Source organism: Marmota monax, unplaced genomic scaffold (assembly GCF_021218885.2).
Source record: "Marmota monax isolate L192 unplaced genomic scaffold, Marmota_monax_Labrador192_F-V1.1 WCK01_AAM20220418_F8-fsc00181, whole genome shotgun sequence".
Taxonomy (NCBI): Eukaryota; Metazoa; Chordata; class Mammalia; order Rodentia; family Sciuridae; genus Marmota; species Marmota monax.
Window position 1 is genome coordinate 2,153,234 of NW_026694276.1, and position 15,881 is coordinate 2,169,114.

Consider the following 15,881-nt stretch of genomic DNA (forward strand, 5'->3'; position numbering starts at 1 on the left):
TTTTCTCATTCCTTACAGAATCTTGCTTTATCCCTTGCCCTAATAAAGAATACAAGTGTTTATTGGTTGAGTGTTTACTTGGATTTTTCCACAAGGATTGAACAGGATTGATAAACTATATTAAGTCACTAATATATGGTTAAGTGAACATTGCAATTTAGGTATATTGATTTTCTATATTGAAACTTTTTTTAAAGATGTCACTAGTATTTATTAACCCTAAGAATTGGGATTACAGAGTATTTTTACTTTCTTATTCAGATTTTTAAAAAAATTTTTAAATTTTTTATTCTAATTTGTTATATGTGACAGCGGAATGCATTACAATTCATTTTACACATATAGAGCACAATTTTTCATATCTCTTGTTATACAAAGTATATTCACACATTCATGTTTTTATACATGTACTTAAGGTAATGATGTCCATCTCATTTCACCGTCTTTTCTACCCCCATGCCCCCTCCCTTCCCCTCCCACCCCTCTGCTCTAGAGTTCATCTATTCCTTCTGTGCTTCCCCTCCCAACCCACTATGAATCAGCCTCCTTATATCAGAGAAAACATTTGGCATTTGGTTTTTTGGAGATTGGCTAACTTCACTGAACAATATCTTCTCCAACTCCATCCATTTACCTGCAAATACCATGATTTTATTCTCTTTTATTCTCCCCTCTATAGGCAGTGCTGTGGCATCTGTAGCTGTAGATCCCAGTGGTCGTCTCTTAGCTACTGGTCAAGAAGATTCCAGCTGTATGTTGTATGACATAAGAGGAGGAAGAATGGTACAAAGTTATCATCCTCATTCCAGTGACGTTCGTTCTGTTCGATTCTCCCCTGGAGCTCACTACTTGCTAACAGGCTCTTATGACATGAAAATAAAGGTGACAGACCTACAAGGTGATTCAAATTAACCTTTCTCTTTTCTTTAGTCTCTCCTATTATGTTTGAGGTCTTTCTTTTGTAGTCTGGACTGATTGACTATAAAACATTTTAAATTTTAATTTTATGGTATTTACTGAGTAAATTACTGAGACTGCATTAAGATGTTACAGCAAATTAACAGTGAATAATCTTATTTTTGTTAAATGGTTTTAATTATTACAGTGAATCTGAGATAAATGACAGACTTATATATTTTTATTAGATTCTTTAAAAAAATATTTTATCTGGGCATGGTGGTATACACCCCTTCTCCCAGCGACCGGGGCTGAGGCAGGAGGATATAATTTCAAAGCCAGCCCCAGCAGTTTAGCAAGACCCTGTCTCAAAAAATTGAAAGAACTGGGGATGTAGCTCAATGGTTAAGCACCCCTGGATTCAATCCCCACTGCCTCCTGTCAAAATTATTGTATAATCTGTAATTATATATATATATTTTTTAAGAGAGAGAGAGAGAGTAAGTAATTATATTTTCATACCTATTTTTTTTAAATCTTAAGCAAATATTTATTGTGAACCAACTAGAGATAGAGAGATGAAGAAGGCAGATGGCTCTCACCTTGATGGATCTTATACTTTAGAGGTCAATAAAAAGTAAACCAATAAACAATGTAATTTTAAATATTGTTCAGTGCTATTAAAAGCTATAGCATGATAGGAGACAGTGACTGTGGGGTGTGAAAGGGAAGGCTGTTTTAGATAGGATAATTAGAGTAGGTCTCTCCAGAGAAATGCCATTTGTACAAAAGACCTGAATGATGATAAGGAACAAGTCATGCCAGGATCCTAGGAGAAGAGCATAATGAGTACAAAGATGTTAAGGTAGGAATAAACCTGGCACAGTTGTGACACTGCTAGAATCCAAGGTGGCTAGAAACTAGTCAGCTAAGGGAGAAAGAGACAAAAGACTAAGTCAGAGGCAGGAATTTACAGGCTTTAAAAAGAATCAGGCTTTAGCTAGGTGTGGTAGCTCTGGAGGCTGAGACAGGAGGATCTTGAGTTCAAAGCCAGCTTCAGCAACAGTGAGGTGCTTAGCAGATTCTGTCTGCCTAAGAGACTCTGTCTCTAAATAAAATACAAAATAGGACGGGGATGGGGCTCAGTGGCCAAGTGCCCCTGAGTTCAATTCCTGGTACCTCCCCCCCACCAAAAAATATCAGGCTTTATTTTTAAGGGTACTTCTAAGTTAATAGCAAAATTAAGAGGAAGATAAAGAGATTTCCCATCTAATCACATATGCATGGGCTCCCCAATTAGTAGCATCCCCCATCAGAATGATACACTTGTTACAGTTGATGAGCCAGAGGCAGTTGAAAAAGTATGACATGAAGCCTTGGAAGATTTTAAATAGAAGAATAATATGATCTGAATTACATTTTCAGATAATTTTGAATGTATCATAAGTGAATCATAAGTAGGGCAAGAGTAGAAGTGTCAGTGAGGAGGCTATTGGAATAGTTCAGGTGAGAGATGATGATGGCTTGACTAGGATAGGAGAGGTGGAGGTGGTAAGAATTGACAGAATTTGGGGTATATTTTTAATTTGTTTGGTTAGATTTAAGGAGTGAGGGAATAAGAAATTAATGATTCATAGGTTTCTGGCATAAGCAACCAGATGGTGCCATTAGTTGAGATGAGGAAAATGGGTGGGGAAGGAACAGTTTGGGAAGAAAAGCAAGAGTTTGATTTTAGATGAGTTGAATTTAAGATGACTAGAGGAATCAAGTGAGGCATTGGATAAACCACTATTTGGATATGAGTCTGGAGCTTAGGTCAGTGAGAAGTCAAGGTTGGAGATAAAATGGGTTTGAATCGTAAGTATATAAATTGCCAAGGTACAATATGAAATTTCAGAGGAAATGAGGTACAGAGGGAACAAAAGAAATCTACGGGGTTGATTCCTTGAGATTCAGCAAACTTCAGGATGAGAAGAGAAACCAGCAAAGTAAACCAAGGTGGAGTGGCACCGAAGTCAGGTAGAAGTCAAGTGGGTTGAATATCCTGGAGAATGGCATCTATGTCAATTGTTACCAAAGGTTTTCTGTATGTATGTTGCAAAATTCTGCTAATGTGATTTATCCCTGTGTATACCTTTCATACTATAATATTATAAAGTAACAGGAACCTAGAATTATGTATATATTTATTTTGCATTATAAATCAGTATCTTTTTTTCTTTTTTAATTTAGGGGACCTCACTAAGCAGCTTCCTATTATGGTGGTAGGGGAGCACAAGGACAAAGTGATTCAGTGTCGATGGCACACCCAAGATCTTTCCTTCCTGTCATCCTCTGCAGACAGAACTGTAACCCTCTGGACTTACAATGGCTAGAGTTCACCCTGTATCAGTCTATGCAGTGAAAGCACAGAGACTAAGACTACTGAATTACGAAAACTACAAATCTGAAGAATATAGACTGTCTAAGAAAGTGGTTTGGCACGAAGAGACCCCTTATTACCATGTATCCCATTGATAGGAGATGTTGGGTAGTGTTATTCTGCAGTGCTTTCAGTCTTCCATGTGGGCTCATGCTGCTGTGACCTGCTATATGTAGTCTCTTTGCCAAAGTCTGTGGAAGAGCTCTTATGTTGTTGGTGTGCACTCCGAGTCATGGTGGATGATGTGTTTACAGTTTAGTATTAAATGCATTCCTTGGTCTTTGCCTAAATAACAGTTTTATATACACATTGAAATTAAAGTATACTTTAAATATATTATTACATACAAATGCAGCTGAGTTCTACCCAGTTTAAACATAGGTGTTCAGAAATTACTTTGCTCTTCTCACAGCCCCATTTATCACTTGTCTTCTAGAGACCAGAATTTTATGTCTCTCAAAACTTACACAGTTGTGTTCACATAAGGATCACTACAGAGTTTAAAGATGAATGGAAAGCTGCTTCTTAGTTCATTATGTGGTGTAGTTTTTTCCTTTTTCTTAAACCCAGGAATATGGTTGTTATTTTGTCACATAATTTTGATCCAGGCTAAAAAGGTAAATGTGTTTGCTTCAGAAACTTGTTTATCTCAACTTTTTGAATGCAACAAGATACCTCCCTTCTAAACTGTACTGCAGAAGCAGAGCAGCAGCAGTTATGTGATGCAGCACTTGATGGTACAGTGAGTGTGCTGGCTAGCATTTTTCCTCTTAAAAATTAAAAACTTTGCCATAGACCATAGCATGGCTTGAAATGCTATGTCTGCATGATAATTTAAAATGGGAATTTAAACTTTGCACTCCAAAAGCTTATTTGAATTTTTTTATTGCACTGTTTTGAGTAATGCAGAATAATGATTTTATTTCTACAGCATCGTAGATCCTAACATTTATGTATCTTTATTTTCATACTGTACAGTAATTTTACTTTAAATTATTAAATAGACTATTTTATTTATTTTAAATGCAGTTGTATTGGTTCTAATTATTGAACTGTCTGTGTACTGTATGTAGCAAGCAATTTTAATCTATTGTTCACAAGTGGAAAAGGTATTAGAAGTGTAACTGTGCTATTATTTCAATAAAGACATCTTGACACCTAAAACTTTCTCTGTTCCTCAGAGTCTGTTTTTTTCAATTCAGAATGTTATTTTTCCAGTTTACTTGGAAGGAAGTGGGTCCATTGGATGAACAGACAGATAAACCCCATAATCAATTTCTTATATTTATTTCTGAAGTTCTTCTACTAATTAGAACTTTTTAACCCTTGGAAAGAGCATAACTTTTGTGTGTCTCTTCTGTGTTATACAAGATTTAGAGAACTTTCTACTCTGAGTATATTGTGAATTTTAACCGATAAAAGTTTAGTAAAATGTATAAATTCTAATTGTGACTCTGAATATGTTGAATTTGTACTTCAACATAGAAAGAAATGAAATCTAATTAGCTTTTGGGTATTCAATAGGTAGAGTTTTTCTTAATTTTAAGCAAACATAAGGGGGAATTCTGATGAAAATAGGTCAGTCTCATTTCCTTTTTATGCTTAATTTTACACGTTAGGTAATAGTCATTTGTGTTGTTTAAAACTAGGATAAAGGATAATTTTTTAAAAATTTGAATTCGTTTTATTTTTGACAAAAGCCAAGGAAGTATAATACCGCTTCTTTTTTTTTTTCCAAATCAAACTTAGTTTTGTTGTTCTTTATGAAAATCAAATGATTTTGTCCAAAGCCAAGTGAAAATGCATCTCAGGAAATCAAAATAATTACATTCAAGGAATACAGAATTTTCTCACATGATATATAGAAGTTGATACATAATGTAGATGAATTAGACCCATTATCAATTGACTTTGAGATACCTAGGGTTTGTTGTTTCCATTTTTCTTTGTACCAAGCCAAGAGGAAATTCCCAAAAGAAAAATTGACATTTAAAGGAATCTTCTTTTGTTCATAAATAGGCTAGTTCTTAACAGTCATTGTGTGGGAGCATCCCAAGGCAAGTATTGCCTAGCATGAACACATTACAGTCCAAAGTATGTCAACTGTCAGTCAGCTGTGCTCCCTGCTGCTGGTTCTCCATGGATACAATAGCCCATCTCCTGTTTTGCATTGATCCATTTTTCCACACACTCCAAAAGATTTTTTTTAATATTTATTTTTTAGGTGTAGATGGACACAACACAATGCCTTTATTTTTATGTGGTGCTGAGAATCCAACCCGGGTGTCGCCCCCACAAGTGCTAGTCGAGTGCTCTACCTCTGAGCCACAATCCCAGCCCTCCAAAAGATTTTTAATGATTAAAAATGAGCAAAGCGGGCTGGGGCTGTAGCTTAATGGCAGAGTGCTTGCCTAGCATGCGTGAGGCACTGATCGATCCTCCATCCATGTTCACATAAAAATAAAAGCATTCTGTCCATTTACAAGTACATTTTTTTTTTTTTAATGAGCAAAGGGGCCAGGCGCAGTGGCATGTGCCTAAAATCCCAGCGACTTTGGAGGGGGAGGCAGGAGGGTCACGAGTTCAAAGCCAGCCTCAGCAATTTAGCGAGGCACTAAGCAACTCAGTGAGACCCTGTCTCTAAATAAAATACAAAAATTGGGGTGGGGATGTGGCTCAGTGGTTGAGTGCCCCTGAGTTCAATCGCCAGTACCAATAATAATAATAATAATAAAATTTTAAAAAATGAGTAAAAGACTTTAATAGATTTCTCCAAAGAAGATCTATCTATCTATAAACTGGCCAATAAACACATGAAAAGATCCTGTTGGACATGGGTGCACACCGTATTCTCAGAAGACAGCCCCAAGAATTCAATGCCAATCTGGACAACATAGCAAGACCCCCATCTGAAAAAAAAAAAAAAGTTCAGCATCACTAATCAAAACCCCTGCTATCAAGAAAAAGTGTCGGGCTGGGGTTGTGGCTTAGGATAGAACACTCGCCTAGCATGTGCGAGGCACTGGGTTAGATCCTCAGCACCACATAAAAATAAAAAAATAAAGTTATTGTGTCCAACTACAAGAACAACAAAAATTAAGAAAAAGTGTCAATGACGATGTGGAGAAATTGAAACCCTTACAGCTGGGAATGTAAAATGGTGCAATCTCTGGAAAACCATGCGGTAGTTCCTCAAAAAACTAAAAAATAGAATTACCATATGATCCAGCAATTCCACTTCTTAGTATATACTCCAAAAGAATTGAAAGCAGGGAAATGAAGGGATACTTGTGTGTACACCCTTGTTCACAGCAGCATAATTCCACAATTGCCAGAAGGTGAAAGAAACTCAAGTGTTCATCAGCAGATGAATTGATGAACTGAGTGATTATTAATCTTGGTTGTGAACTTGACTGAAAGGCTTTTGGAAAATTGGTAAAGTAAACGTCTGGGTTTGTCTGTGAGGGTATTTCCAGAGAGGATTAACATATGGGTCAGCCAATAGGAAAATCTGCCCTGAATGTGGGTGGTACCATCAGTAGGCTGGGATCCCTGAGGGCAGGAAAAAAAGGCGGGTGGAAGATGTTGGGGCTGGGGGTGGAGCTCACATTTGTATGCACATTTAACACTTCTTGCATATGTGTTTTTTATTACTGCCATCACAGACATCAGTTTCCAGGATCTTCAGCCTTTGAGTGTGGATTTCCACTGGGAACTCTAGGGAGCTTCCAGGCAGCCTTAGACAGAGTCTGAATCTTTGGTCCCTTTTGTTCTGAAGCTTCTGAGCTTTTTGGACTGAACAGCAACTACTGATTTACTTGACTATCCAGACTGCAAATAGCCATTGTGGGACTATCCAACCTCTGATTGTGTAAGCCAGTCTAATAACTTCCCTCTCATATATGCATTCTATTGGTTCTGTTCCTCTGAAGAACCCTAATACAAGTGTGATATATACATAGCATAGAATATTATTTAGCCTTAAAAAAGAAAATTCTGATATGTTACAACCTGGTTTGAATCTTGAGAACATTTATGCTAAGTGAAATAAGATAGTCACAAAGACAAACACTGAATGATTCCACTTATATTGTAAGGGTAAAAGAAATTGAAGTTAAAGCGTAAAAGTTAAAGGGTAAAAGACCGGGTGTTGTAAAAGTTTCTAAGCTGCAAGGTCTGAGTTAAAATGTAAAGGAGGTATTGTTAGGTTTCTATGCTACCTGCAAAACCTGAAATTTCTGTAGCTGTTAAGACAGTGCTTAGAACCGCCCAGTAAATATTTCCCCTGACTGCTTGGTTATTTAATAACTGAAGGGCTCTGTGTAACTGGTCACGTAGTCCTCCAGGCCCTAAAACCAATCAGTTTGAATGTGGACCCCGTTTAGAAATGACCTATCACTCCAGCCTGACCTGTTCCCGCCAATGAATGAACTAATCATGTTTAGGAGCTGTTGTTCAATTTTCCTGCGCCTCATGATGATTTGTTCTGATGTATACAAAGCCCTCCGCCCTCCCCAAAAAGTGTACTTAAGCAGTGCTCAGCCCCTGCTCGGGGCTCTGGGCTGCTTTCCCTTCTTGAGTGGGCACGGAGCCCCAGCATGCTGGTTCAATAAATCCCCTTCTGCCAATTGCATGAGTGGTCACTTGGTGGTCTCTTTCTCCGACGTTTTGCAGGACCCTTACAATATGAGATACCTAGAGTAGTTAGATTTATAGAGACAAAGAATGATGGTTTCCAGGGTTTGGGGAAAGGGAGGAATGGGAAATTATTGTTTAACAGGTACATGGTTGGTTTTGCAAGATTTGAAAAGAGTTCTGAAAGATGGTGTTGATGGCTGGGTTAACTGTGAATATACTTAGTGCCACTGAACTGTACCCTTAAAAATGGCCAAGACGGTAAATTTTATGTGAATTTTAATTTAGAAAATTATAATAGTAAGCAATGTGCAAAGGTAGTGAGTCACATACCAGATTTTAACACACTTTTTGTTCAAAACTCGTCATCTCCTCTTTGGAGAGTTTCCGGATGTTGTGAGGCCTGCAGTTCAAGGCAAAACTTATTTCCAAACCTCCCACTTGTCTCACAACTATCATCATTTATTATCCCCCATTATAATATATATATATATATATATATATTTTTTTTTCCAAACTTGATTTACGGTTTTATTGCAAATGTTATACATTCGAACTTATTTTTTAAAAAGCTAATAGTAAGAAACTACGCTTCGTGTCCATTTTCTATATCGGGTTTCCAGGCAGGATCTCATTTTTTTTTTTTTAACTTTTATATCATTTATTCAAGACCATTTCAAAACATTCAAAGAACATTCAATCATTTAGTCTTGGGATATTCCTATTCCACTCATGCAGAATAAGCTAAAAGATACAACTGTATCATTCAATACAATATTTGCTGTAAAATTTCAAAGTACCTTTTGTAATTTGCTTTGAAAATATTTGGCTATATTTTTGCATTTAGTTTATGGTTGACTATACTTTTTCAGAAAATGTTCATGTTCTTAGATTTTGGCAAAAAAGTTCAGTATAAACATTGTTTTCAAAAGAAATGGATTTAAAAGTAAATAGAATTAATTAATGAAGTTGACATAATTACTCTTCATAGATATTTATCAGATATTTGTTTCATTATATTTATAGTGCTTTTTTTCTTGCTTTACAACAAATAAAGTTTTTTCCCAACCTAAGATATTCTTCTAGACCTTGAGATGGTTATAAGGCCCTCAGCACCATGCATATATTTTCTACCCTTAACAATGGCTCAAGCAGAGACTTTAGATGCTCAATCAATATTCATTTTCTTGCACAGCTAAAAACATTTTCCAATTTCCCTTGCACTTGTGATTTGAGTGAAAAGAAAATACAGTTTTGGATCATGCTCTAGAATAAAGGAGCCTGACTCTCCCTTCCTGATGGCTAAAATGCAGATGTGGTGGGAAGAGATGCATGGAGTACCATCTGAGATCAGAAGAGGGAATCTGCAGGGAGAAGATAAACAAAATCATAAGGGAGTCTGGAGGCAAAACCTGGTAAAGAAGCCCTATCAGCTCTGGACTGTTAATGTTTGAACTATCATAGATGGAATAGGAGGGAATGAGTCATACCTTGCCGCAGTCTGGCTGGGCACAATCAGGAGCCACTTGTCAAAAGAAACTAACTTTATTTTTAGAACCACACACGCCAAACAAAACAGCCTCTCAGGAAAAACCCTCAGAGCCTCAACTGCCACCACCGGCTTCCCACAAGCCTCTCTCTCCCACCCAAGCTTCTCTCCACCTCCCACAATCCTCCTGCTCTTGAGGCCGATTGGCTGGGTCACGTGGGCGGAGCCAAAAAAGTCCCCCAATGAGCAGCTCCGTGGTCTGAAAGGGCAGGGAAACAGCCCAATGAGCATCACCGCAGAGGAGCCAATCAGCTAGATGTTGCTGGGGCCGCTGTGAGCCAATCATCAGCTGGCAGCTTGAAGTTTGCTGGGGCCCCTTCGGCTGTGGCTCTCAACATCTCCCCCTCTCTGTTTAAACAACAAGCATGTGGCTTAGGGACCATGCCTGCCTTAGGTTGTCCAATAGTACATATGGTCCTTAGGTTGGTACCATTGCAATTGGATCTTACCCGTCACTGACTACCGGTCCAGTATACAGCCACACCTGTGGAGAGGTCTTTGTACCAGCGGGGGGGTGAGGTTCTTTGCCTCACCTCTGTTGGCCCCCAAATTTTAGCTGGATGATCACGACAAGCAGAAGGGAGGAAGACACACCAAGCCAATTGACGGCTCCTTTTGGAAAAATTGTACCACCAATGACATCATCAGCAAAAATACCCCAACACTACCACAAGTCGCTGCACCAACAGATAGTTCACAATGCATATAGGTGAGCTCACAATGTGTCCAGGCAAGTTCTGCAAGCAGTTCAGTGATGGCTATTGTAGAAGCTGTAGATTGGTTTTATCTTTGACTTCACCAGCACTGGGATGAAGATAGGAATTCTGGCAATAATGGCTAAAGAAAAAATTATGTAACATTACAGAAGGCACTAAAAGAAAACAATTTTCTTAACAATTTACATTATCTTTAAGAGAATTATTAAATATAATGAAAAGGAAAGGTGAAAGTAAACAAACAGATCTGTTAACCTTCTTTTTTGTTTACATATTAAAACAATCCTCAACAGTTGTTTACCCAATTTAAATTAAACCATATAAATCATGTGAAAAAAAATATTTGGATCCATTTTATCATGAGCGCTCATCATATATGATATATGGACATACATACATTCAAACATATAGCACAAAACACAAGTGTGCACACATAATATAATACATACAACACATAACATTATAGTAAAGGCCTTATAACTTTTTACAGGTGAAATCTCCATTGCAATGTTTAAAAACTCTATAGTCAAAAAATAGAACTGATCAGCAAAACATTAACCTAGGTCTGTATGAGCTCAAAAAACAAAATAGAACTTCATGATATGGCAAAGGGCAATAATAAAATAGATATTGAAAAAAGCATCCTGGTTCTGTTGCAGATGTAAGAATAGCCAAACTGGAGTTTTGGATATCAATTGTTATGGATTTGAGCCAAATCATCTTCTTTTTGGTCTGTAGAAATCGCTTTAGTTAATCTTTCTGGAATCCAAATCGGCTGCTGTTCTCCCTGTGGAAACACACAAACAGACCCCCGACTCCAGACAATTACTGGGTCAGGACCTTTCCATTGTCCTGTTAGAATATCCTTCCAAAGTACCTTGGGCTTATGTACATTTTTTGGACACATATGCCTTTCCGCAGCACTAAGTCCTGATGAATCCAAATTTAAAAAGTTTAGAGTAAAAAGGGTTATTTTAAGTTTATCTTTGGGGAATATATACCCCTTCCCAATTCCTTCTTTTTGCTTTAATAAGTACACTTTAATAGTTTGATGAGCTCTTTCAACTATGCCTTGTCCCTGTGGATTGTATGGGATTCCTGTTATATGAGTAATGCCAAATGTTGAACAAAATTGTTTAAAAGAGGTAGAAGTATAACCAGGGGCATTATCTATTTTTAACTGTTTTGGAACACCCACAGTGGCAAAATTTTGTAAGCAATGAGCTATAACATCTTTAGTTTTTTCTCCGGCATGAAGGGAGCCCATCAAAAATCCAGAAGAAGTATCAACTGTAACATGCAAATATTTTAATTTTCCAAATTCTGGCAAGTGTGTGATGTCCATCTGCCAAATATGGTTAGGTATCAATCCTCTAGGATTGACTCCAAGATTAACTTGTGGTAAAAAGGTCACACAATTTTGACATTGTTTTATTATTTGTCTAGCTTGTTCCTTAGTTATTTTAAAACGCTTTTGTAAAGTATTAGCATTGACATGGAACTTTTTATGAAAATTTATAGCTTCTTCTAGTGTAGAGAAAATATGTATGTCATGTGTAGTTTTTTCTGCTAAATCATTGCCCAAATTAAGGGCTCCAGGCAATCCTGTATGTGCCCTGATATGTCCTATAAAGAATGGATCTTTTCTGTCCCAGATTAGACTTTGTATAGTGGAAAGCAAAGAGAAAACAGTAGAAGAAGGGGAAATCCTACCAGCATCTTCAAGAGATACTATAGCATTAACTACATACTGACTATCAGAAAATAAATTAAATACAGAATCTTTAAACATCACAAAAGCTTGTAAAACTGCATTAAGCTCTACCTTTTGAGCTGATTGTTTGGGTACTAAAAATGTAAAAGTTTGATCAGGGGTAACTACTGCTGCTGTACCATTATTTGACCCATCAGTGAATATATTTGGAGCATTCATGATAGGTGTTTTTCTTGTCATTTTTGGAAAAATTACAGGATGCAATGACCAAAAAGACAATAAAGGATTAGATGGTAAGTGGTTATCAAATGAAACATTAGATTTGCACATGATTATTGCCCAAGTATTTAACTCATTAGCTAACTCATCAATTTGATTCATAGTATATGGAGTAATAATTTTATTGGGAGAAATTCCAAACACTCCCTTTGCTGCTTTTATTCCTTTGAGTATTAATTGTCCTACAGCCTCAGGATACCTAGTAAGAATAGTGTTAGGAGAATAAGATAAATGTATCCATAATAATGGACCTTCTTGCCAAAATACTCCTGTAGGAATATTTTTTGTTGGTAGTACAATAAATAATAAAGGCAAACTTATATCAATTCTATCCAAATGCATATTTTCCATATATGTTTCAATGATTTTTAATGCCTTTCTTGCTTCAGGCGTTAACATTCGGGGTGAATTTGGATCTGATGGACCTTTTAGGATATCAAATAAAGGTCCCAACTCTCCTGTTGGTATACCTAAATAAGGCCTTATCCAATTTATGTCTCCTAATAACTTTTGAAAGTCATTAAGTGATTTGAGTTGATCTACTCGTATTTGAATTTTTGGTGGACGGACCATGGTTGAGGATAATAGAACTCCTAAATAATTAATTGGAAAATTTAATTGTACTTTATCTATTGCTATCTCTAGATTATAATTTTTTAATAAGTTTGTAAGTGTGGCATAACATTCTAGCAATGTGTTTTTATCTTTGTGTGCTAATAATACATCATCTATATAGTGAAATATTTGTAGTTCAGGATTTTGATTTCTAAGTGGCTGGATTACTTTGTTAACATAAATTTGACACATAGTTGGGCTGTTAGCCATCCCTTGAGGGAGTACTTTCCATTCATATCTCTGATCAGGACCTTCATGATTCAGTGCAGGGATAGTAAATGCAAAACGTGGACTATCCTCAGGATGAATTGGAATTGAAAAAAACAATCTTTAATATCTATAACTAAAACATACCAGGTTTTTGGCAAAGCAGACAACTGAGGAATCCCTGATTGAGCAGGTCCCATAATAACCATCTCATTATTAATGGCTCTTAAATCTTGCAATAATCTCCATTTACCAGATTTCTTTTTGATGACAAAAATGGGAGTATTATGGGGAGATACAGAAGGTTGTATATGTCCTTCCGCTAATTGTTGTTTGACCAGGTCATGGGCTGCTTGTATCTTTTCTTTAGTCAGGGGCCACTGAGGAACCCATACTGGTCTTTCTGATTTCCAAGTAATTTTTATTGTCTCAGTGGCCCTTTCTGAAAATCCAACCCATGTCTGTCTGTTCCTTGATCTATTTGTATTGGTGCTGCTATACCTTGTTCTTGTTTTTCTAATCTTTTTCCTTTCCTAAAACCTTGTCTAGTCATAATAGTGGGTGCATTTTGGTTGATGTTATTTGTTAATGTCAAACCTAATTGATCTAGGACATCTCGTCCCCATAAATTTATAGGAAGATGATCCAATACATATGGCTGTATAGTTCCTTCACATCCTTCAGGATCCTTCCAATCTAATACCATTGCACTTCTATGGGGATTAGTTGCCACTCCTAGGCCTCGAAGCGTTTGAGTGGCTTGTTGTAATGGCCAATGTTTTGGCCATTCTTGACGAGAGATGATGCTAAGGTCTGCACCTGTATCCAGTAGCCCATTAAATTCATGTCCTTGAATATTTAGTTTTAGCATGGGGCGAGAATCTAAATTTAAAGAAAGCATAGCCCAATCTACACCTGTGGAGCCTAATCCCTTGGAACCTCTTTCTACAGTACGACTGGAAAATTTATCATGTAGGCTGGGTATTATTAGTAACTGTGCTATTCTATCTCCTGGTGAAATTACTGATATACCCTTTGGAGAACTGGCTATAATTTTTATTTCACCTTCATAATCGGGATCAATTACCCCAGGACTTATCATAAGTCCTTTTAGAGTAGAAGAGCTGCGTCCCAATAATAAGCCTACTGTTCCTTTGGGAAGAGGTCCTTTCACCCCTGTGGGAATGATTTGAACTCCCATCTCTGGAGTTAGTACTGCTCTGGCGGAGGTGCAGATGTCCAACCCTGCGCTCCCTCTGGTTTGTCTGATGAGGGATCTGATGGACAATGTGTCCTGGGCACTACCCTGATGGGGTTGCTGGGTTCCTCCAGTGCTCCGTATATTTGTGGTTTTGGGCCCCGGAGCATTGGGCCCCCCTGTCCATTTTTTGGCAATGGAGCCCGATGCCTTTCTCCACGATATCGTGGATAAACACCTGGTCCTTGTTCGTTTTTTGATAATGGAGTACCCTCTATGGTGGTTTGAGAACGGCATTCATTAGCCCAATGTCTCCCTCTACGGCATCGTGGGCAAATACCTGGTATTCTACTCCTTTGATACCTAGTTTTGTTAAACCCTCCTCCAATGGGGCAATTCCTTTTAAAATGTCCTGTTTGTTCACAATTGTAGCATGTTCTTGGCCTGGCATCTAAAGCCTGTTTTACTGCAGCTGCCACAATTTGCCCTTGTTCATTAATGTCTCTGGCATCTAAAGCCTGTTTTACTGCAGCTGCCACGACTTGCTCTTGTTCATTAATGTCTCTACATAATTTAATATATGTGTTTAAATCTTCATGTTTCCATGGTCTAATGATATCTCTGCACCAACGATTCGCTTGCTCATAAGCCAGGTGTTTTAGTAATGGCATTGCTTGTTCTGTATTCCCAAAAACTCTGGTAGCTGTTTGAATAAGCCTATCTACAAATTCAGCATAAGGTTCATTAGCTCCTTGTATTACCTTAGATAATTGACCTTGTAAACCTCCATGTCCTTGTAAAGTCTTCCATGCCTTAATTGCATCTACAGCAATTTGTGCATATACACCAGGATCATATGCAATTTGTTGCTGCTGATCCTCATAAGGTCCCTTTCCTAACAACATATCTAGATTTCTCTGAGGATAACCAGCTGCTGCATTTCGCCTAGCCGTCTCCTTGCAAAATTCCTCATTGGCAACCTTCCATAACAGGTATTGTCCTCCATTTAGCACAGCTTTACACATATTAGCCCAATCTGCTGGCGTCATGTTCAAGTTGTTAATGGATTCGACCATGCTTACAGTGAAGGGTGCTTGAGGACCATAGGTTGTTACAGCCTCTTTTAGCTGCTTCACTGTTTTGAAATTTAAAACTTGGTAAAATCGCTGCCCTCCTGCCTCAAATACAGGGCATGTTAATATTTGAGATCTTGTCTCAGGATCCCAACTATCAACTGCGGGGGTTGGGGACCTCCCAGCATATGGAGGTGGCCTTGTTAGTTGGACACTTACGTCCTCTGGTGATAGAAAGGTGTTAGTAGCAGTCTCCTGTTGTAACTTTCCCCCTGATGGCTTTTTCTGTTTTATACTTTCTTTCTCTGTCTGACTAGCTTGAGAGGCCTTCTCTTTTACTTGAATCTTTTCCTCTGTCTGACTAACTTGAGAGACCTTCTCTTTTACTTGAATCATTATGTCTTCTTATTCCTCTACCATTGTCTGAACTGAAGGCTTTGGACTAAGCAAACAAGATATGAACGTCCACAATGGCAATGTGCCAACTGGCAGAGTCCCTGGGCTTTTCTTTTCTATTCTTTTTAAATCTTCACCATGATGGTTCCATTGTGATATATTTAACAACTCCTCCTTAAA

At 37.6% G+C, this 15,881-nt stretch overlaps 1 protein-coding gene across 6 annotated transcripts in view; it reads left to right on the forward strand.

Annotated features, from left to right (window-relative positions):
* The window catches only part of Wdr47 (WD repeat domain 47), a 58,589-nt gene extending 54,106 nt beyond the window's left edge, over nt 1-4,483 (forward strand). For all 6 annotated transcript variants that reach the window (XM_058586320.1, XM_046467192.2, XM_058586321.1 and 3 more), the window contains 2 exons: nt 680-898; nt 3,130-4,483. In XM_058586320.1, coding sequence (XP_058442303.1) covers nt 680-898; nt 3,130-3,272 — 362 coding nt within the window. In that variant the 3' untranslated portion in view covers nt 3,273-4,483. The remainder of the gene's footprint in view (nt 1-679; nt 899-3,129) is intronic.
* Nucleotides 4,484-15,881: the final 11,398 nt, after the last annotated feature.